A 22,685-nucleotide genomic window follows, 5' to 3' on the forward strand; every position below is an offset into this window, starting at 1 on the left:
GGAAAAACTCCAATTAATTTAATCAACTGGTGATTTTACAGTTTAATAATTATCACAGGGATCAGCCATTTAAACATGTGGAATTCATTCTTACTGCACAGTGGTTGATGTTGCTGTACACAGCAGCAAGTTTGAAGATAAAAATCCCATACACCTTTCTTGATACCTATGCATTTAAAGCAAAAGGTTCTTGGTTTTTGTATTATCTGTGAAATTTAGTCCCTGTGAAGGAATCAGTCTCCAAATTCTTTAGTGTTCAACTTTGCTGTTTCAGAAAGAAAACTCACGTCCTTATGTGTTCAAATCACTTGTCTCTTGCCCTCTCAGTAATGACAAGAAAACCTTAAAAGCTTCAAGAGCCTGCCAGCGGCAGCAATACACACACAGCAGACACTGAATTCCATATTCAAAACAGTGAGTCTCCACAAGCCAGCAAGATGAACATGGTCTGCTTGCTCAGCTCTGAACATTCTTCCTCATAAGAAGTTCAGGATAAAACAACCATTTAGAATTTTGGTCTCTGGAGGTACCTTCATGTTTTTAATATTATCCTTTCCCCTGTGCTCATGTTTTGCCAGAAAAGAACCTTAGCTGTGCTTGGAAAAAGAAAATAATAAAAAAAAATAAATATCAAAACAAACAAACAAAAAAATCACTAATTTTAGGAAGGGAAATTGTTCACAAAACTCTTTCTCTTACTTGTTTGTGAAAGAAAACATACACATTAGTATATAGGACACTAGATCTTGCTATATAAACCAGATTTCTGTTTGTAGTAAGGAGATGTCCCTAAGCGAGAATGGTCTCCTGGCTTTGCTAGAGCTACAGACAGCAGTTTATATTAGCTGAAAATGTGTCCCAACACAAGTGGAAGAAACAGCAAAACACCACTTTTATAGTAGAAAACTAATATCATCTATAGTCTCCGAAGTGCAACATAAAGTAGGGAGAAATTACATCATTTTACAGATGATGTAATAGGATAAGCATCAAGAAGGCTGCACTGGGAGCAAGCACAACTGCCAGTATGCTTAACAAGAAACTTTTAAGAGCCACAGAAGATGAATAATATAAATCTTGAGTCAAATTAATAAAATATGAATGTTTGCAACTACACGTCAGACTCCTTTATTCTTTACAAACTCAAATGTTTATAATTTTATAGAACATTTATATATTGTTTGCTTCTCTGTTAAGAAAAATGTATGCTATCATTTGGAAATGTAATGGATGTTTTCTTGATGTGAATACAGGATTAGATGCCTAAAATCACAAAATAAAATTTACTGATTTTGTGAAACGTTTTGTGGGCTATGGGTCAAGACCAACACATTTAACTGTATAAAATGTTTTACTTTTAACAATCAAATTTGGTGGGTATTCACATTGGTACCACGGCAAAAACTTTCTTCCTTTAATAAATCTTGGTTTCTGAGAAGCTTGTCATTTAGAACCTCAAAGCCTTACTTAACAGAAAATCTGCATATTTAATCCACAAGCTATTGTGAGACAATAAATGAAGAAGGGCTATTATTTTCAGCAACAGCAACTGAATATCATTATAACAACATCTGGACAGAGATCACTGACAAGCAGTGTCCCACAGGGCTCAGTACTGAAACCGATGTCCTTTAGTATCTTCATCAGTGATACCAGCAGTGGGACTGAGTCCACCCTCAGCACATTTGCAGATAACACCAAGCTGTGCGGTGTAGTCAGTGCACCCAGGGACAGGATGCCATCCAGAGGCCCAGACAGGCTTAAGCAGTGGGCCCAGGAGAGCCTCATGAGGTTCAACAGATCCAAGTGTATGGTCACCCCACTACCAGTACAAGCTGGCAGATGAAAGGATTGAGCATAGCCCTGCTGAAAAGAACTTGGGAGTACTGGTGGATGGCAAGCTGGACATGAGCCAGCAATGTGCCCTCACAGCCCAGAATGCCAACTGTATCCTGGGCTGCATCGAAAGAAACCAGCAGGGCAAGGGAGGTGATCCTGCCCCTAGGATGGTGACACCTCACCTTCAGTACTGTGTCCTGTGTCCAGATGTGAAGTCCCTGTCCCTGTTCATTGCAGGGCAGTTGGACTAGATGACCCTTAAATGTCCCTTCCAACTCAAACAGTTCCATGTTGATGATAGTTATAGGCAACAGAACTACTGAAAAAAAGAAACAAAACAAAACAACAACAGAAAAGAAAAAGGAACCATGTAATACATTTGTTATTCCTTGGGAATTATACAGAAGAACAAATCTAGAACAATTGATTGAATTTGGCTTCAAGTTCACTGGAAAAAATTAACAGTTTTGGAGTTTCAAAGTAACAAGAAGGTCCCCCATTGCAATGCTTACATTACTGTGGCTCATCATAGGGACTAGAGGGATGAAATAAGAATAGTGCACTTACTCTGGTGATTCATTAAGTGCAGCCATTTCAAGTCTGCATCCAAATATGAACACAACTAATGTTCTTTAGAATAAAGTTTGAATATTTTAAGAGATCTATGAATTATCAACTACTCTGACATCAGCCCACTGAATTATTATGAAAATGAACAGACTTTTGTTTAGAACTCATGAGTATTTTTACTTCTCACTTATTTATCAGTTTTCTAAGTTTTTACATAAAATTAATGACATGAGGATGCTTTGCAAACATTTTGCTAAAAGAACTTCTGAAATATTTTGGAAGCAGGAGCTCTGTATTTAATGTTTTAACACATTATTTTACAGACACTTTCAGCACTTGCATCTCCTATCAATCCAAGATGCAACTGCAAATATACTGAATACCAAAACGTTAAATAGGATTCTAGCCATCTCAGGAATCATTTCTAAAAGACTGTGAAGAGATTCAATAAAATCTAGAAAATCAGAAACTTAAAAAATGACATTCTTTTCCTTGTATGCCAGAAATTCTTGACTTCAGTTTTTTGTTTTTCTATTTCTTTTCATTGCTAATTTACCAATATTAAAGTAGCAAATAGGAACCATAATGAGGATCAACCAGGCTTCTGTTTTCCTAAGTAATCTACAGCCATGGGTTATAATTACGTTGCTCAAAAAACAAAAACAAAACAAGACAAACAAACAAACAAAAAACAACCCAACAAAAAACAAAACCAAAAACACCCCAAACCCATAATCCAAGACCAAAACACAACACAAAATAGGTAACCAGATGAAAGTGCAAGCAAGTCAACAGTGTTTTTCTCTGCAGCATGAACATCAGTAATTTGTTGAGTCTGGTATACTTTTAAGTACTCAAATACAATTCCTCTCCTCCCCCTCCATTTTAGAGTTGCTCACACAGGATGCAGCGTTTAAAAGTTGATCGTTCCTATGTTGCTAAAACACCTTTGTAATCAGTACTGGCTGTGCCAAGATAACACAGCTTCTCGCCATGACTTCGTTGCTAGGGTTTAATATTACAACTGGATGTCAGTTGAATCATTTGATGGAAAGCTATGAAGAATTAAAACCAAGGCTGTTTATTTGAATAGTATTCTGAATCCTTGACACTATGTAAGGATGCTATTGTATAGAAACTACATAAATGCTATAGAAGAGAAACAATCTGAACAGGGTAATTTCTAAGCACAGCCAAGCAGAGGCCCACTGAAAAGAAAATATTCAGTAACAAAATTATTTCAGTAAAAAAAAAATAAATTCAAATCTAAAAGCGTGGGTTCTTGCCACAAAGCCTGACTTATAGCCTTCAAATTTATATGGATTCCTTGAGTATCCCTGCCTTTGTATACTTCAGGCTGCCCCTGCTGGGTCACAATAGCTTTTTTAATCAACATTGCTTCAAGAAACTTAAGAATCAGGTACATCTGAAGAGAAAAAAATAAAAAATAAAAATCAGGGATGGGCAATGAGTACAGAATTAAAAGTAGCTAAGATAATTTTGCTTTGCTTTTAGAGAATCTGCTTCACATCTGAATTATGGAAGACAAAGGCTTGCACATACCTGCCAGATTATCCTCAGCAAGACCAGGGACTGTGAAGCTCACCGGTTTCCCTCCATCTTCAGCATCTCTATCCTGCTAAGGGACTTTCTTTATGCTTGATCCTCACTCAAAGAGCATTAAGGTTAAACAGTAACATCCCACAACTGAGGCACCTCTTACCTTTGCCTTCTCTTCACATAGATTGTCCCAGTCATGATTGAAATGCTATTCAGATTAGATAGCTGAGAGCAAATATCCATTACATTTCTCTGTGTCAGTGTAGGATAAAAAAAACTCTCTCCTCCTCCACAATAATTGTCACATATAATGGGAAAGAAACAGTCATGCAAAGCAAAGCAGTTAAGTCATACAAAGGTTTAACAATTCAATACAGAACAGTCCAAATCATCCACATTCTACCCTTCGCCTACAACTTCAGCCTGGGCACTCACATCCTGCAGCCCATTCAAACTCACTTACACATCTGCATTAAAGCTCACCAACATTAGATGACCTGGCCCCTGAATAGGTATTGCCAATGGAATGTTCATGTTGCTGATTTGTAGTATCAAAAAAAAAAAAAATAAATAAATAAAAATTAGGACACCCTGAGTTGGAAGGGACCCATGAGAATAGTCAAGTCCAGCTCCTGGCTCCTCCTAAGACCACTCAAGATTCAAAACCTATGTCTAATAGAGCTGTTCAAAGACTTCTTGAACTCCAGCAGCTTGGGGCCATAACCACTGGTAGCCTGTTCCATGCCCACAACCCTCTGGAGCAGACTGTCCCTGACTGCAACTGCCTACCCCTGACACAGCTCCATGCCATTCCCTCGGGTCCTGTCACTGTCATGGAGAGCAGAGATTAGTGCTGCCCTCTGCTCCCTGTGAGGAGCTGTAGATGCCATGAGCCTCTCCTCAGCTCTGGGCCAAACAAATCAAGAGACCTTAGCTGCTCCTCATAAACCTTGTTCTCCAAACCCTTTATCATTCCAGTAGCCCTCCTTTGGATACTCTGTAACATCTTTATGTCCTTCTTAGACTGTGGCACCCAAACTACTTGAGGTGAGACCCCACAGTGCAGAGAAAAGTGGGACAACATCCTGGCTGGCAATGCTAGGTCTGGGACACACCAGGTATGGTCTTTTTGGCTGCCAGTGTACACTGCTGACTCACGTTCAGTATTTACTCCTTTATTTTTTGGTTTATTACTGTAAGCTGTTACTTCTACTAGGCATCTGCAAAGCAAATAAGACCAGCTTGAAACAACGCATGTCCATCCTTTCCACCAGTGTGCAACAGCAATACTAGTGGCGACTGACAGCTTAGAACTTGGTATGCTTTCCTTTCACCTGGTGTTAAAGAATTCAATTTCAGACCCAGTTGAGGACTCATTACTTTACATTCCATGGCCTGGGGGCATTTATCCCTACTTAGAGGCGAGGACTGTTGTGCAAATTGAAAGAACATCACAGAGAGCAGATGGAAGACTGATTAATGGAGAGAAAAAAAAAAATATATAGAAAAAAGAGATAGGAGTAGAGAGATAGGCAGAGGTTAAAAGTACTAACTCTGTGCAAAATGCTCTGAGACAGTTATGAAGTCCTTTCTAAAAGCAACTCATCAAAAATTAAGAACAGACAATACAGATGATTCCCAGACACCAAACACAATAGGGCTTCACTGTGCTTTCCAGCCTTCCACCCCACCACTGCTAATGTCCTGCCATGCCCTTCCTGAGAACACATCTCTCCTTTCCTTTGCTAGTCTTTTTCAGCCCAACTCCCTTCCTCTTTGGTTCCTACTCTTTTTCATAGCTGCCCCATTTTCTTTCTCTCACCAGCTGCACTGGCCTCTGTGCGAGTACCAGATGCTCCTGAAATGGTCTGCTTTCCCATCCTGCCTATTTCTTTCTGTCTTACTGTCATTTCTGCAGGTATATATGGAAATCAAGTGTCCTACCCTTCAAGGAACTGCATTAAAAAGCAGTTCTGCAGTCCACTCATCTCTTGTAAGCATAAACCAGTGGGAATCTGACTCCTTTACTAAGAAGGAACACTTTAAACACTTTCTCCAGGTTACACACTGGCAATTTGTGATTTACTGTTTCCCTCTAAACATCTTGTAGAAGTGTATGCCTACAGAAGCAATCTTTCATATCACAGAGAAGACAGTCTAGCACCATCCCATCCCATTCAGCAGTTGTCTCTCTTTCCATCGGCTGATAATGACTACCAAAAAACATATGGCATCCGCAGCAAGGAGATCCAAGGACTGGTCTGTGCAGGCTGTCACTCAAAATACACACAAAAGCAAACAAAAGGGCTTTGACTTAAAGGCTCAGAAAAGTTACATCTCCTTTGAGATGAGTGCTGGAAATTTCCATGGACATGTGTCATCTCAGCATGGAGAGTCCGTCCTCTAGCTTTTAATCATGACAGTTGATAGACTAAACACAACCTGTTGCTGCTTACATGAGCTGAAGCTGTAGTCAGCACCATGTCAGCCAGTTTCTTGCACTCCAGGCTAATACTAACATATGCAGCAAAGTCTGCTGTGGTCAGTTCCTGAATCTGGGCTCCCAAGCAACATCCTCAGCAATTTTCTCCTGATATTTTTAAAGCACAGTATACTACAAACAATCCTTACTAATTTGCTTTTCAAAAGAGAATGAAACAAAAGCTCAGTTGAATTGTCTTGGAGACCACAGCAGGGAGATGAGAACTACAGTACTGCATTAAGCATTTTCACTGCTCAAAGACAACATGCAGATATGAAACAAAAGGCATTGAATGCACACGGTACATTTCAGAGTAAAAACAGGGTAAATCCATTATAGAAACATGCAGTTATTTACCAGTAGTTGTAAATGAACCACAAGATCTCTATGATGTTTTCTATTTCCTCTTCATCCATCAAATATGTAAATCATATTTCACTATTGCGTATTTTTTTGTAACCAGCTTCAAGAAATTTTCAAGCTTGTGGGATGAAAATGCTCCAAACGGAGAAAAGTGAAAACATACAGCCAGGTATTGTTCCAAACCAGTTGATGTGCAGAGCAAAGTCAGCTCTTAACTGAGTATATATGGACCGTAAGTAACAACTTTTTAGTGGTGTTTGGAGAGCAGTTCCCTTGTCTATATCCATCAAATTGTTCTGTAAGGACAGAAAGTAGATCTTGCTCTCAATTCATTTCTCAATGAAACAGCACAAACATGATAATATAATGCAATAACCTAGGAAAGAAACTAAAGTAATATGGTTCCTTTTGTCTTAGCGTAATCTCCACATTATTAGGCAAGTGTTTAGCCAGTGCTGAGAGGCTTGAGTCTGTAGGCTCAGATTATCATAATCTAATACTGTCTGGTGGCAAATTGATTTGAGATGAGCAATTTAATTGGGGTCAAGCAGCAATTCTGAGGACACATAGAAGCAAGTTTCTATTCTGCCTTTGAACAGCGAGCAACAGGAGCTCTTGTCAAAAGGACACAGAGAATCCATCAGGAAACTATAATCCCATTGCAAAAATCTAAAAGGAGAACTAAATCAGGGATGTGAAACAATCAAGAATATGTGAATTAAAATGCAAGTAAAATCATGCTGCCAAAACTCAGTTTCCATACCTCCTCATCTTTTGAAAGCTACAGAGGAGGACATGGCACTCTTATTAGAACATTCCTGCACTATGAATGCTTCTGCAAGCTCTGATATTCCCTAGCAAAAGAGAACTCAGATTTTCCCACTACAAGAGCCCAGACTCCTACATACTGAGCCAAATGAAAATCTTCACAAAATTTTTATAACAAAACCTAAGGAAGACAAGCCAGCCAGAGTTGGTTCAGCAAAGTTTACTGTGAAAAGCCTGCAGCAGACAGGCATTTGTAGCACCCTAGTGTTCTTCAGCCCATTTCTGCAGAGCTGCTACTGCACTTCCTTCTTTCCCTTAACTCCAGATTTTCTCAGTGTTCTCCCACTTTAACCAAATCTTCCCAACTTCTTTCTCCTATGCAGGGAAACGCTGTTAGGGTTTTTTCATCTGTTACGACACCCGGTTTTACACGTGTCTCTTCTGACAACAGTAAGAAAGCACAGATAGGTACACAAGAGCTGACAATTAAAATATTTTAAAAAGTAAAAATACAGCTTTAACACAGCAAGACAAAGGGTGAAAACATCTAAAAACTTGTAAAAAACATATCTGAGTTACAATACTATGTAAAGAGACTACACTGGAACACTGAATACCTGCTTACAGGATGGCAGTGAAGCTACAGGACGCTGCAGGGAAATTAACAAGGGGAGTTACAAATGTATTACAGCATGACAGATCCTGCTGCAGGAAGAATTCAATTCTCAAAAATAAACATTTTAAAAACTATTCAATTTTCAATGCTGGAGACACTGATCACATGGCAGCAATCTATTTTTATTATGTTATCTCTGATGTACTAAATGATTCATAAAACAAGAACATTTTCTATGAGAAAGATTTCTCTAGTAACCACACAATTGACATTAGTATTACTAAATTTAAGCATGCCTTTTTATACTTTGCCTTCTGCAAATCAGCCAAACAAAAACCCATTAAAGTACAGCCTGCCGAAAAATAATCTGAGCAAAGCTGGGCGTTCTGAGTGGGTAAAGCGAGAGTTCAGTCAGCTCTCAATAGCTTTATCTCATGGCAGTACCTGGAATTGTGCCCTAGAGGTAGCAACAGTGATTCTAGGCAGGCATCAGGATCTAGAAGATCCATCTTCACATCCTATTTTCCACAACTTACCTGGTTATGCCCCCTATGGGAAGCAGTGCAGACAAGTGATGGAGTGAGGTGCAGAACAAAAAAGTGGATGCTGAAGATCAGACATCCACACCATGCACACTCCAGGTAGGTTTATTTCAGACTACTTCTAGTCTAGGTCACTGCTGGGAAAGGATAAATGAAGTCAAAACATTTCATATAAGATAGGCAGCTGATGATATCTAAAGTCATAAGTGTGAGTGACTCCTGAGAGGGCAAGAAAGCAACAGACTTAAGCATTCAAATCAAGCCTCCTGCTATCAATAGCCCTGTACATTTCCAAGACAATTGTATTTAGCAGTTAATATGGAGAAACAGCAGAGAAACTTACCTCAGCTTGGCTCTGTAATATTGCCTATCTGCCACATGTTATACAAATTGCACAGGATACTTTGTGTGCCGTGTTTCTGTGAGGTTTTTTGGTTTGTTTGTTTGTTTATACATCATCTTGATTCATTTAGGGAATTTGCTACAAAATTGCTTAAATATGCAGTCATCTCTGGTCTCCAGTCTTCATACATTTGCACATGAAAAGGCTGACAAGAAGAAATGAAATAGGACGACAATGCATCATCCTCCCAGTATCTACAACAAATCTGAAAAATTAAGCATTTGCTGTGGACTGTTGACTGTTTGGAGATAAACACTCACAGCCCAGGGAGAGGGAGAAGGGAGATGAAGGAAGATTTTGGCAACAATGTGAAAATAAATAACCTTGAAGATAAATTTTACCACTAGATGTTCAGAGATACAGCTCACTTCACTTGGGTACCTATTTCACTACACATATGATATTTGAAAGAAAAGACCAAAAAGCCAAAGGTACTGCCACACTGAGACTTCTCTTCTGGTCGTAGAGTCAAAAAATGTACCAGAGTAGAAAAGCACAGATGTGCTGTTGAGGTGTTGTTGTCTTCACCAGTCAAAAGCAAAGTACAAAGGATCCTGTCTCAGCATCGTGTTTGACAAATGACACACAAGGTAAGCCATAAAGAGAAGGTATACAAATTTCAAGACTACCTTCTTTAAAAAAATATATAGTGTGTTTAGGTAACTATTATTTTAATGACAGAGAACACTGGTGTTTCAATCAGATGGAAAGTTTACCTTCGGTTCTGCAATTCAGATAATACAGGGAAAAAGAAAAAGCGGAGACAACAAAGCTGGGAAAAAGAGAAAGTATTATTTACTGGAGGTCCCTACAATGCTTTTCACAACCGAAAATAGAAGAATTAAACAATACTTCGTCACTAACCTGGAACAAACAACTGCTTTCACAATTTCCATTCTGCTGTTAAACATGCAACATAATTGCAAAGGAACAGACTGCTAAAAGCATAACTTATTGCCCCAGAAGCTTTATTCAAGTACTGGGCTTTACAAGAATTAGATCACCAAGTTTTCAATTCCTTACTTATCTTTTTGAGTTAAGTTCTGTCCCAAAACCCGAAAAGACCATTTTATAACAAGAAGTAGATCCCCCTAAATCAAATTCAACACATTTCAAATGATTCCTCATTCCTATAGTCAACACCACATCATCCTTGATGACAAATGCCAAACAATGCCAAAATTGCTATTGCTACTAAATATTTCTCAAGCAGAAGCCCCACATGAAGACAAAAGTGCCCATGAAACAAAAGTGCAATATTGTTTCTAAACTCACACTGAAGACAAATGGCTCTCTTTAACCCTATATCCCTTATGGAAAAGAAAAAAAGAAAAAAAAAATAAAGATTTTTCTACGAGAAAGGCACAGAAACTGTGGTTAAATTTATACTCATGTTGTAGTTGCATGGATAGCTTTACAATTACAAGCTATTTTAATCAATTTTCAGCATTGTCAAGTCTGCTGAAGAGAACTCTTTCAGCTCGCAACAGTATTTCCAAGAGTCATCTGTGATGTATCCAATAAATTGAGCAATAAAGCACCAATAAACTCAGGTAGCTTTTATCAACAATTGCTACTTGAGTTACCATTCTGTGCACAGGATTTATTTCTTTCAGTTGATAAAACGATTCAGACAACATGTTTACAATGTCACAGTCTCTTACATTAATAGAGTTTATGCCTGGTGATCATCATCTAGTTTGGAGGTTTGTATATATTATACATACACACACAGATATACAAGGCAAATATTAAACAAATCCAATCTAGTGCTTTAAAAAAAAATGAGTACTGCATAAACAAAACGTAAGTGCACACAGCAATTTCATGTTCTAAATCCACCCACACAGTTGTTCTCAGGAATTCAAGGACAGATCTGCATGGGCAGATTCACAGAATTTGAGTTGCAGACATCTGTGCTGAAATAATGATCAGCATACGAGGGTGTCGCTCATTAAGCAATTGGATAAGGTCTTGTTTCTTTATTTATTTATCCTCAAACTGAAAATAAAAACACAACAATTTCATCAACAAAAAACCCAGAATAACCTCAAGGTACTCTGCTTCCTTCATTTACCCTGGAAATCTATTCCCCTAGAAGCATAACCTTAATCATGCCTGTATGAAATCAGCTACTTTAAAAATCCTGGAAAAATAAATGGATAACATTAGACTACAGCATAGCTTGTAGACCAGTATTTTCTTCAGCTTCTGCCAATATCACTCCACAGATGAAGGTAAAACAGCCCTAACAGACTGGCTGCAGTTATCAGTCTCCAAGAATTGCTCATCTCACTGCTTAGAAGTTAGAATTCAGCTTAAAGTCTGATGCAGGAGCTCTCTTCCTGCTGGGACACTTTGTTTACATTAGCTGTGCATACTTCCATGGTTCACAGAAATGACCCATCCTCCTCTAACCCTGCTAGGGAGAGTGGCCTTGTTTTGCCCCCAGTTACTTCCTATAGCAGTAGTTTTACAATCGAATTCCATATTCTGTCAGCAAGTTTGATAAGCAAAGAAGTCTTCAGCAAACATACACAGACTTAAGAGAAAATTGGACCAAGAGCCTAAAGCACAGACAGCTTTCTTTCTTTAACAGGAAGGGCTTCATATTATCTTATTATTATTATTATTTTAATTTTCAGGGAATATCTCTGTGCTTTTGTGTTACGAGGATAACAGAAGCTCCACTTGTAATTAGTTTTAATTGTCCTTCCATGCATCTCTTCTGCAAGGCAAAGAATTCCCAACCTTCAGTTTCCTGAGCTAAAACAAAAGAGAGACAGCCCCTAGGTTTATGCTTCAATAGCTCACTTGTAAGGATTATAACTCAAATTAGTTAGCTGAAATAAGTGATGCATTTGCACATTTTTCATTTCCTCCTCAGAGCTCCTTTCTGCAGCTTTCAGCCAATGCTGAACATTTCAAGAACTTGACTCAGCAGAGCAAGGAAAATGGCATCATCTCCATATGAGAGCTGCCACAATCTTCTCTGAGATTCTGGATGCGTTCACGTTGGAACAAAATGTAGAGGAATGAGATGTGACACAACCTTAGTAAAAGAGCTTGCTAAGCGAACCTATTTGTCTTAACAAATACTGACTGAGCAGGGCAGGGGGAGCTATGGTGCACATGCAGAAAATCAGGCCCCAGGAAAGGGTTCGCAGCAGTCACAGTACAAACTAGATCTCATGGACATCCACAGACTAAAACAGCTTGCATCAAAACATAGCCACGATTCCATTCTAACAGAATATGTGTATCCTATCTTCAGTACCTCTGCTCTCTTACAGGCACATTTGCTGTCAAGCTCACCTTCCAGTTATAGTTTTCCCAGAAACGAGCAGAATTCTGAGCCGCAAAATCCCTTCCACTGAAAAAAATACAGCCCTAATTCCAATTCATTAATACTTCCTGGTCTTTAAAGCTACAGGGATTTCATCATTCTTCCTGTGTAACATTTACAAAATACCTTCATAAATCTCCTACTTACTGAGCAAACAACGCAGCACTGCTGCTTAATGTCCCTAATATCATGAGCAGATGTTTTGACCGTGTCACACATGCAGCATCCTGCTGGCTCTCCAGAGGACAGCAGAGATGGACCGAGTGGAACAGCACCCTTCCTGGTGACGACACCTCCTCACAGGCACAGCTAGGGCTGCAGGGACTGCACTCTGCGCTCACTGCACCCACAGCGCAGCTGTAGTCCCACACAGCCCACTAACCATCAACTATTACCACTGGATCATCTTTTACTACGTAAAGACCCCAGCGTCAGCCTAGGGGAGACAACTTGAAAGAACTCAAACGCAGCATTTGAGCTGCGAGACGCGGGTAACAGCAGCAAGCTTTTACTACCAAGAGCAAGCTGCCTCACACCCGAACGAAACAGACATAGGGTCTTGGTCTGTGGAGCTGGATTCGTTTTGGGTCTAAATGATGGGTATGAAGCCAGCTCCCACTGACCTCTTGCACCCCCAACCAACAGACGCCCGCAGCCGCCGCGCAGGCGCAGAGCGGCCCGCCCTCCCTCAGGGCGCCTTCCCCGTGCCTGACGGCCGTTGCCTGCCCGGCTTCGGAGCGGCCCCGCGGTACCGCAGCGCACCGAGCCTTGTGTTGCCGTTCGCCGGGGCCTCGCTGTTGCCCTCGCTCCTTCGGCTTCTCTTCAGGGAGGTGCTTGCAGGCGCTCTCTGTTGCCACCCGTGGGCCCTCGCTCGTCCGGGCGGCGCAAGGAGCCGGCGGGGTCCTTCTTCGCCGCGCGTCGCCGCCGGGGGGTCGTGGGAGCTCGCGTCCCCACCATGTACTACAAGTTCAACGGCTTCACGCAGCGCCTCGTCGGGGCTGCGGCCTCCACCGCCTACAACCCGCAGGTAACAGCGCTGCCGCCGCCCTTGCCCTATAAGCGCCGTGGCGGCCGTGACCTTCGCTGCCCTCATCCGCCTGGGGCGGGAGGCGCGGCCTGGAGCCCCGCGGGCGGAGGGGCTCTGGGGGCTGCAGGCGGTTGTGGACGGGCGCAGTGCTGCCTTCGCACCGGTAGTGCGGGCAGAGGCGGTGCGGGATAGCGGCGGGCAGCAGAGCAGCACTGCGCTCGTCCGCCTCTCCGGTCTGTGCATGTGGAGAATGCAGCTACTGTAAGCGTTACAACCTTGGTTTCAGAGACTACGCGGACGTAGCAGTTTTACTTACAGGAAGATAAAAGCAAAAAGCAAAAACAACCACCAAAACCAGGCATTCTTTTGCATGATGCTTACTTATCTATTTCAGAAAGCCTTTTGCTGACAGTAACATAACTGCACATGCTAACAAAAAATCCCTTAGCTTGAGACCTGTGTCGTTCTTTCTGTCTTAGAAGGTATTCTTAAAAGACCTTATTTTAGCACTTAATAAAACTATGTAACACTGCATGAATAATTCAGCCCAGTTGAATAAATGTGAACTTTCTCAGACAGTGCAGGTGAGAAGTCAAATAGGTTAAAACTTTCTGCTTCTATTTAAGAGGCCAACGACTGCGGTGATCATTACATATACAGTACAAAGTGTTCACTCAGAGAACTGGCTTGTATTCAAAACAGTAATAATGGAACCATTTGCAAACGCTCGTCTAATTTTACCTGATAGCTGTTCCCTAGTTCTTCAAGGCTGACCGTAGCCCAAGTAGAAATGTTGTTGTGCTGCTTTATCTTCAGCTGATCACCTTACTTTGCTTGTACCTACTAAAAAAAAATAAATAATAATAATTAAAAAAAAAAATCCACCAACCGCAGATCTTTTAACTAGGGTGAGTTGCTCAGACTTGGTTGAGAGACTCTGCTCTGTAACCTTTCATATTGTAGGTTATACTTCACATAGAAACAAAAGCATTTAAGTCTGTTATCTCAGTGCCACCATAGCTTCGTGTGATCCTATCAAAAAGCATGCTTGTGTTAATGATAGCAGAGATCCCCTTTTGATCTTCTCCAGGCTAACCAGTCCAGGGTCTCTCATCTCAAAATATTGTTCAGTTTCATATATTAAGTAGCCCTTTAAGCTGGAGTTAGAATTCCAGTGCAGCCTTAGCAGCATAATAACATAGATCACTGTGAAGATCAATTGCTCCTTCTATTTGAAATATAATACAAACAGAATAACACAGCAGTGTTACGTCTTACATTTTGTGGCATGTTAGAAAAAAACAAACGTACAGTTGTTTCAGGAGCTATAATGTAAAAAATTGCTGTCATGTGCTGAAGCATAATGGCTTAATATAACAATAAAGGTAAGGAGGCCACCTCATGACTACTATGACTTTGTACACTTAACATTTTACCTGTCAAACAGGATTACATAGGTTGTATGTCAGAGTACAGCCATCTGAACTGAAAGGCAATTAAAATGAGCTGCCTTATAGTACATGAGGGATGAAAAGCTGCAGCAGTATGCGAATTAGGGGGTGTTGTTAGACTTGTGTAACACAGCCACCAATTCAGGGCTTTGACTATCCTTGAATACCTTTCCTACATCTCCTTTGCATTTTTTTTCCCCTCTCTTCCTATTTTCTTTTTCCTTCCGTCCTCTCCTCCAACCCATGCATCCTGATGATTTAAGGCTCAGTTATATAGCGACTACTTGGAACAGTTGGGAGGAAGAGTTAAAGTCTCCTCACTCTGTCTAACCCAAGCGCTGGGGATTCCCTGCTCCCAATCCTACTGCTGATAGGACCCAGGTACTTTGTACAAAACCAGAATAACTTGAACCAAATACCAGCCCAGAAAAGCTTATGATAGCTATACATTTGTCATTTAAAAAGAAAAAAAAAGTTTCTATTGTGTTTGTTAAGTACAAAGTTGTAACTAAGAATATCTTTCATTAGTTTTCACGTTTTTTGTTTGTTTAAACCATGGGTCTTCATACCAAATATATATTTTTGTAATATATCCTTGTAATGAGTGGCAGTGTGCCTGCCTAGCATGACAACTAGTACATTTGCAAGTATTATATACCTTTATGTTTTAATCTTTATTTATGCAGGGACTCAAACCAATAGTTTCCACTGAATCCCCACCTCTGGTTTCTGGGACAACAACTAAACTTGCTTCAGATTTACCAGCAACTGATTCTTTCTTGGGTAAAAACCAGGTGCCAGACCTACAGAAATTTTTTCAGGTAATGGCAACTTTGAGAGTACAATAAAGAAAATGAAAAAGTGAGCCATATCTTGCTGTATTTTAACGTGGGGGACCATTTCCATCATTCCACAATGCCTACATTTTTCTAGTTAAGGAAGTATAGTATAACCTGTGTTTCTCCCTCAGCCTTGCATGGGGCATAAATACAGAAAGTGAAAAGTCTAGTAAGTTTATCTTTTCATTTGCTTCAGAAAAACCTTTATTGTATTATTTGACTACTGGAAGCACTTTACATCTGGAATCCAAGCATATGACTGCAAGTAGAACAGAAGGAGCAAAACAAATAGTTGTTTGGTGTATAGTAATTAAAAAGAGCACAGTAAGGTTTTCAAAGCCGGCTTGTTAGCTATGCAATTTGTAAGTGTACTAAGTCTTCTCATAAAAATATTGTTTTTTCCTGTTGTTAATTAAAACACAATGCTTTATAACATACCCTTTTCTCTTTCATGCCACTTGCATTTGGAATATATCAGTCTGACTCGGTGAATAACCTTTTCTACCTAACTTTTCACATTTTTTTGTAGTGACATTTTTCTCACCCAGGTCCTCTTTAGAAATATTTCACAATATATATATATATTTTGCCTGCATTTAAATGGCTTTAACTAATACAATTAACTTGCTTTGCATTCATCCTGCTAAATGAAAAGCACTTAGTATATCTGATTGTATGTAGCCTATCAGTGGGGAGGTTTTCCTCTTGAGAATCTCTTAGTTCACCTGAGCTATCTTGTTCATTATGTCTTCTTATATGAGTGCTTATTTTCTTCTATTTATTTTCAAACTCTTCTCACAGAAAGCAGATGGGCTGCCTGTACACCTGAAACGAGGAGTTCCGGATAAGCTGCTTTATCGGACCACTATGGCTCTCACAATAGGCGGGACTATCTACTGTCTAGTAGCGCTGTACATGGCCTCACAACCAAGAAGCCAAAAGTAGATGAACCATAACTCACAGGACTCAATTCTTTGAAAGACCTCCTGCGTGTTTCTGTCTCTACCCGCATCTTAATTCTGTGATCATTTAATGTTCATCTTTTCAGATCAAATTTCTTGGAGAAAGATGTTTCTAAATCGGTTGCCTTATGTGTTCTAGAAATTAATACAAACAACAACTTTAAGTCATCATCTTAACTTACGGTTGCAGCTCGGCATTTGTTGTCTCACAGGAATGTATGAAGTTGGAGAAAGCTGAACTTTTTCTTCCTCTCCCTACTCAGCTTCGGTAATGCTGGAGATGGGACAGAAGTGCTACTTTCTGGACTAGGCTCCATGTTCCTTAGTGGGAGCTTGCTGCTAGTTTCCAAAAGAGTAAAAGAAAATCATTTAATTATTATGACATACCAAGAACCTATTTCTGACATACACAGCTCATTTTACATAAGCAGGTGACAGTGGAACTTCTCTAAATACTGGTATATTAATAAACACTTGTACCTTTGATGGTAGGGCTTATTTCCTTGGAACATGTAAACTGGATTTATTTCATGTGAACATCACGGTATGCAGCAGTATTGTAGTATCAGCTGTACCAGTTTTTGGACTTTTCATTTGTCAGATGCTCTCATGCAATAAAAATAAACACATGAATAATAAAACGGACAAGTATTGAATGTTTCATACCATTTCAGCTGACCTGGTAGTACTGGTACATTGTTGTTCAGGTTTAACTTCTAGATTACAAACCAGAGAATCGGTTGATCTACCTTACTGTAATCTATTAGAAATGTTAACCCTCTTAAAACCCTATCTGGAACTCAGTGGTTGTTTTAATTATGTGTTTTAGTGAAACAGGTGACTGTATTACATAACTCAGCTGTGTATTCTTTCCATTGCATACACAAACTTATGTACACATAGTTATTGTCCCTAACACAAGAAAGATGTAGAGCTGTTGGAGCAGATCCAGAAGAGATCCATGAAGACGACCAGGGGGCTGGATCACCTCTTCTATGAAAAACCTCCAGGGATACCTCAGTGTAGCCTTCCAGAGATTAGAAGAAGCTTAGAGGCAAGAGGCAGACCAACTTTTTACACAGGCAGATAGCAATAAAACAAGGGGCAGTTATTTAAAACTAGAAGGGGGAGGTTTAGATTTGATGTTAGAAAATTTTTCACTCAAGCGGTGTGGTGCTGGAACAGCCTGGTCTACAGAAGGTGTGAATGCCCTGTCCCTGTAGGGGACCAAAGCCAGGTTGGATGGGGCCCGGAGCAGCCTGAACTGGGAGGGGGAGGGAGCAGCCATGCTAAAATCAAGGGATTGCAATTGGATGGGCTTTAGTGTCCCTTCCAATCCAAGTCATTATCTGGTTTTATGACATAAGCATCAATGCCCTTTTCTGTGTGGGTGGAGATCAAACTGATAAAACATTGTTTTGTTTTTTTTCCTGTAATATCATAGCCTTGAATCACAAGTTTTACACAAGTCCTTTCAAAAGGTCTCTTCAGTTTGATAGATTCTGCTCTTAATTTACAAACAGAATTCTCACTACCAATCACTTGGGCAGTGAGTCTGGATAAAAACTGGCCTCTGCAAGGATTCATCTCTCTCAGAAAGGTGAAGAAAACATGTCAGTAAGCAAAACCATGTAAATTAAGCAAAACAATTGATAAAGGAACATGATAGTTTGTCATCCATACTTAAGGAGGAGTTTAAAGAGCAAAGTGCTAACAGTTGTCAGCAGCTACTGGGCAGGGGCTGCAGTCCTGAGAGAAAGAGCAACGTGCATATCTCTATTCCCACACCCACAATAAAGTGATCTGAAGAAGAAGAAAACTTGGAAGCTGCAGCCTGAGGATTAGACTATAGGAGTGAAAATCCTGCCTCAGTTCTCAATTAGTTTTGAGATTATCATAAAAGGAAATTCAACATGATAAATCCTTTTTCTTTCTAAGAACAACAACAAACTGTTGGATACCTACATTAAAATATTCGAATGCCACCACAGACCTTATGAGGATTCAGAGGATTTAAGTGTTATGAATTGGTCTTTATGATGGAGGGACCTAATCTTCTTATCCTGAAGCCATCAAGAACACACACTTAAATAATCTCTCTCCCTGGCCAGATGCCAAACAAGGACTTAAGTAAGGAAAACAAGTAAGGAAAACGATGAGTGAACGTTGGTGTCAAGAAGGCTACTTCATTCCCACAAGTAAGAATCAGAGTTGGAGAATACAATTTCACTATGTCCTCTTCTTTATTAAAAAAACAAAACAAAAGTATTTTTCAGTCGTACCCCAAAATTTACACACCCATACCAGCAGCAATGTCCAAGAAAACAAGATGCATTTTTTAAGTGATAGCTTCTACCCAGATGCTTTGGCTTGAATTCAGAGCAGAGAATAAATTGTAATATACTCTCATATTCTATGATGCTGGGGTTGGAAGGGAAAGCAGCTGAGATTTACAATACTCAGGAATAAAATTATCTCATGATAATCATTCATCCCCATGGCATTATCTTATGGTTGAGAGACAGTCTTTTCCCTTCTTAAATGATCTCTCTGGCAACCCGGATTCAATAGTTATATCTTTGAAATGTTTTTTAAATAAGATCTCCTTTTTGTGTGGGCGTTCTGGAATAAACACACTTGAGAAGATGTTGATAGTATGCAAGTATGTCTTCCAGCAGCTTTAAAAATAAGAGTATGCTAAGGAGAGGATTCCTTCCCAATATTACAGCATGACCGTATCATTGCAACATACTTTTGCCTCAACATTTTAAATTGTCAGTAGACTGATTATTTCAATGTTAAGTCATTAATTAATTGATCTTCCTTCAAAGTATAGGTGTCCAAACTTTTGGCTTACTTGAGCTGCACTGAGTGAAGAGGAACTGTCTTAGGCCTCATAAAATATATAATATATGCAACTATCAAAGCTCTTTTTTATACATATACACTGAAAAAATATTTTGTAGCTGAGAATTTGCTCTATCAAGTAGTGCTATTTTGCTCTTTGTAGCTGATGTCATTTCCACAGAAATAAAAAGGAGGCATTACTTTCAGAGCAACCTACGTTGCTAATTCAGCAATTCACATCTGCTTTAGCTATTCAGGTGAATCCCTTCCCATGCCAGAAAGTCTTTGAAGAAGCCAATACACTGCTGTACAGAAGTAGGGGCAGCAAAAGACTTGCTGCTTACAGGCAATGACAGTATATATATATACTCATATACTTCTTGCCCTCTAGACTCTTCATCATCTTCACTGCACTCTTTTGGAAGCTTTCTAGTAGTTTCTTTTAGTAGTTTTATGTCATTCCTGCATTGAATCACCCAGACCCACACCTACTGCTGGAGGTGAGGCTGCACTGCACAGAGCAGAGCAGGGTAACCCTTTCCCTCACCTAAAGCCAAGGGAGCAAAACTAATGAACAACCCCTTCTAATTAAACTTAGTACTGCATAAATGTAATAAAAATAACATTGGTCTTCTAATTGGAACTGATGAAATAAAGCTGATATTCACAACAAAAAACACACTTGAGCACACTCATAATTAAGAGTGTGACCCAGCAGAATTTTCCAGAGTTCAGACATCTTCTCAAGCTTTCATAAAACAGCAGCAAAACCTTACTTTGCAATAAAGCAGTCTGGAGTCAAAGCAGAATCACCAAGATGTGGAGAAACCAGAGGTTTCCAGCGCTGTGATCTTAAAGCCTGTGTTAAGAAGTGTGCTTTAAAAACATGATGAACAGATTTCCAGCAAGCTTGAAATAGGATTCCCTGGTTTCTCAGAATTTCACCTGGAGGCCTTCCTAAAACCCTATAAAACAGTTTTCCATAGCAATCAAAAGCCTTTTAGACAGAGGTCTGGACTTCTGTGTAGACATACTCCTAGTTACGCAGAAACTGGTAGATAATGCCTATTAGATCTGTCTACAGAGAATCTGCATGTGATCCCTCCAGTACAAAATGTGAATATTTTACTAACACACCATTTTCTAAGTGTGACAATATTAGAGTGATTGAATAATTCAGAGCAGCATGTAACCTTAAAGAAATTTCTCATTTCTACATTGCACATTTTCACTTTCACCGACCAACAGATTGTGAGAAAACCTATGAAATATGATTTCCTGGATTTCAGACTAAAACCCAACATTCTTTATTTAAATCTTATGGGATAAACTAATCCATGTAAAAATTAGAAGAAAATCTATCAAAAGCAATATTAATCACAGCCTTCCCCTCTCCCTGACTTGCCACTCCTCCTTTCCAGGAATGGATGTCAGTGTCTGTGCTTTTCCTACCACTTTTTCTGGGAAGAGGAAGCAACAAGCAAACATATGCTGATGGTATGATCTTTCTTACTCATAGAATGAGGAAGATAGGGTGGCAATAGAATTAGACAGTTGTTTCCATGACATCAATTTCTTTCTTTTATGGATGCAATTGAACAGTGAGACTGCAGTTTGCTCTGACATTTTAGCACCTCACGTGCCTGTCTAGGGAGGAGGGAATGGATATTCTGGCTGGTCAAACAATAAGTATAGCTACCACGGTTGGCACTTAGGTACAAGTGATAGAAGTTTGTGAAAGGTTTTAACAAGCATTTTCTATTCTGGTTGTGCACGTGTGAAAAACTGCAAGGAAATGCTGTCGTTTTCAGAGTCAGCTTTGTCAGCACGAAAAGTGGCCAGAACTGGCAAAACTCTACCAGGTTGCCATGTATCAGATGGATCCTCTCTTCTACGAAGAATCAGAACAAGGTGCTAATTCATTTTCAGGTTGTGTTTTCACACTATTATCCACTATTTTATTACAAAAATAATAATAATAATGTTCAGATTTGCTTTGCAGTCTCCCCCAGTTTAACTTCAACTGGCAAAATCTAAGCCAGAATGGTATGTACATATGAAAAATGTTCTTTATATTTCTGTTACAATGGAATGTTATACAAACATTCAAGTACCTATAGGTTACAACACCACCATAACCAACCCACCCTCAAGATTTCTTTCTGATTTTATCTGTCCTGATCAGAAAGATCAAGTTGCAGAGAGCAATTGCTTTTTTATGTAGAGGTTTGCAATAGGCCACATGTCTGCAGCTCCAGATGGGGCTCATGCTGACGTCAATAGAAGTTCTAATGTGAATATGACAATATATATGACCCAGTTTTATGCTCTTTTGGGAGTGAAAAGTTAACAGGACACAGAGCGTAGATCAAACTATAAAGGAATTGTACAAAAAACAGTCCTTTTGCCATCTAAAGTATCCCGCATAGGTCTATGCAGTCACACCTGCCTAGTGAAACAAACACAAATCTGATCGTCAAGTTTGCAGAATGGTTGCAGAATGGACAGTGCTGTGTTCAGTAAATGTTAGACTGTGAGCCTACCATATGCAAACAGTGCTTCTATTAAACACAATGGTCACATCTGAGAAAACAAAGTGCTAAACCAACACCCCAACCACTGAAAAACCCCCATGAAAGTGCTGCAGTAACTATATTTTCTATAATTTTTGCAACAAAGGGCAGTTTTTAATTAGACACATTGGGAGAAATGAAAAAGCATATTAACTTCCTTAAGTTTACTCTGAATGCACCTTTATCTCATACAAAGACAGTTGTGCATTACAAGATGTTTTGTAACAGTGATGTCACTGACAACTGTAAGCATCTGCGCAGTTGTGTTTGTAGTGAAAAATTGGGTTCTCTGAGCTGGAAGAGTCTGTCAGATCTCACAGCCCGAATGGCCATGAGATGTCATCTTATAATCTTGTTGTTGTTTACTGTAGGCCAAGCTCCAGTATTAATTGCAATAGCTTTTTTTTTTTTAATTATTATTTTTATTTTTTAATTTTTACTTTAAATTTAGATTTCAACCTGAATGTGATTTATTCTATTAATCCTTCATTAATAAT

General features: G+C 39.5%; 1 protein-coding gene across 1 annotated transcript; it reads left to right on the top strand.

Annotated features, from left to right (window-relative positions):
* Window positions 1–13,184: 13,184 nt before the first annotated feature.
* On the top strand, window positions 13,185–17,620 carry COX7A2L (cytochrome c oxidase subunit 7A2 like). The gene is made up of 3 exons (XM_072332610.1): window positions 13,185–13,516; window positions 15,654–15,788; window positions 16,608–17,620. The coding sequence occupies exons 1-3, from the start codon at window positions 13,445–13,447 to the stop codon at window positions 16,749–16,751; spliced, it is 351 nt and encodes a 116-aa protein (XP_072188711.1). The 5' UTR covers window positions 13,185–13,444; the 3' UTR covers window positions 16,752–17,620.
* The last annotated feature ends 5,065 nt before the right edge of the window (window positions 17,621–22,685 follow it).

The sequence above is a fragment of the Excalfactoria chinensis genome, chromosome 3 (assembly GCF_039878825.1).
Source record: "Excalfactoria chinensis isolate bCotChi1 chromosome 3, bCotChi1.hap2, whole genome shotgun sequence".
Taxonomy (NCBI): domain Eukaryota; kingdom Metazoa; phylum Chordata; class Aves; order Galliformes; family Phasianidae; genus Excalfactoria; species Excalfactoria chinensis.

Excerpts from the sequence above, each read along its gene's own strand:
- COX7A2L (XM_072332610.1), top strand. The coding sequence starts at position 13,445 with ATGTACTACAAGTTCAACGGCTTCACGCAGCGCCTCGTCGGGGCTGCG. Across the intron at positions 13,517-15,653 it reads CCACCGCCTACAACCCGCAG|GGACTCAAACCAATAGTTTC; the intron begins GTAACAGCGCTG and ends TTATTTATGCAG. Across the intron at positions 15,789-16,607 it reads ACCTACAGAAATTTTTTCAG|AAAGCAGATGGGCTGCCTGT; the intron begins GTAATGGCAACT and ends CTCTTCTCACAG.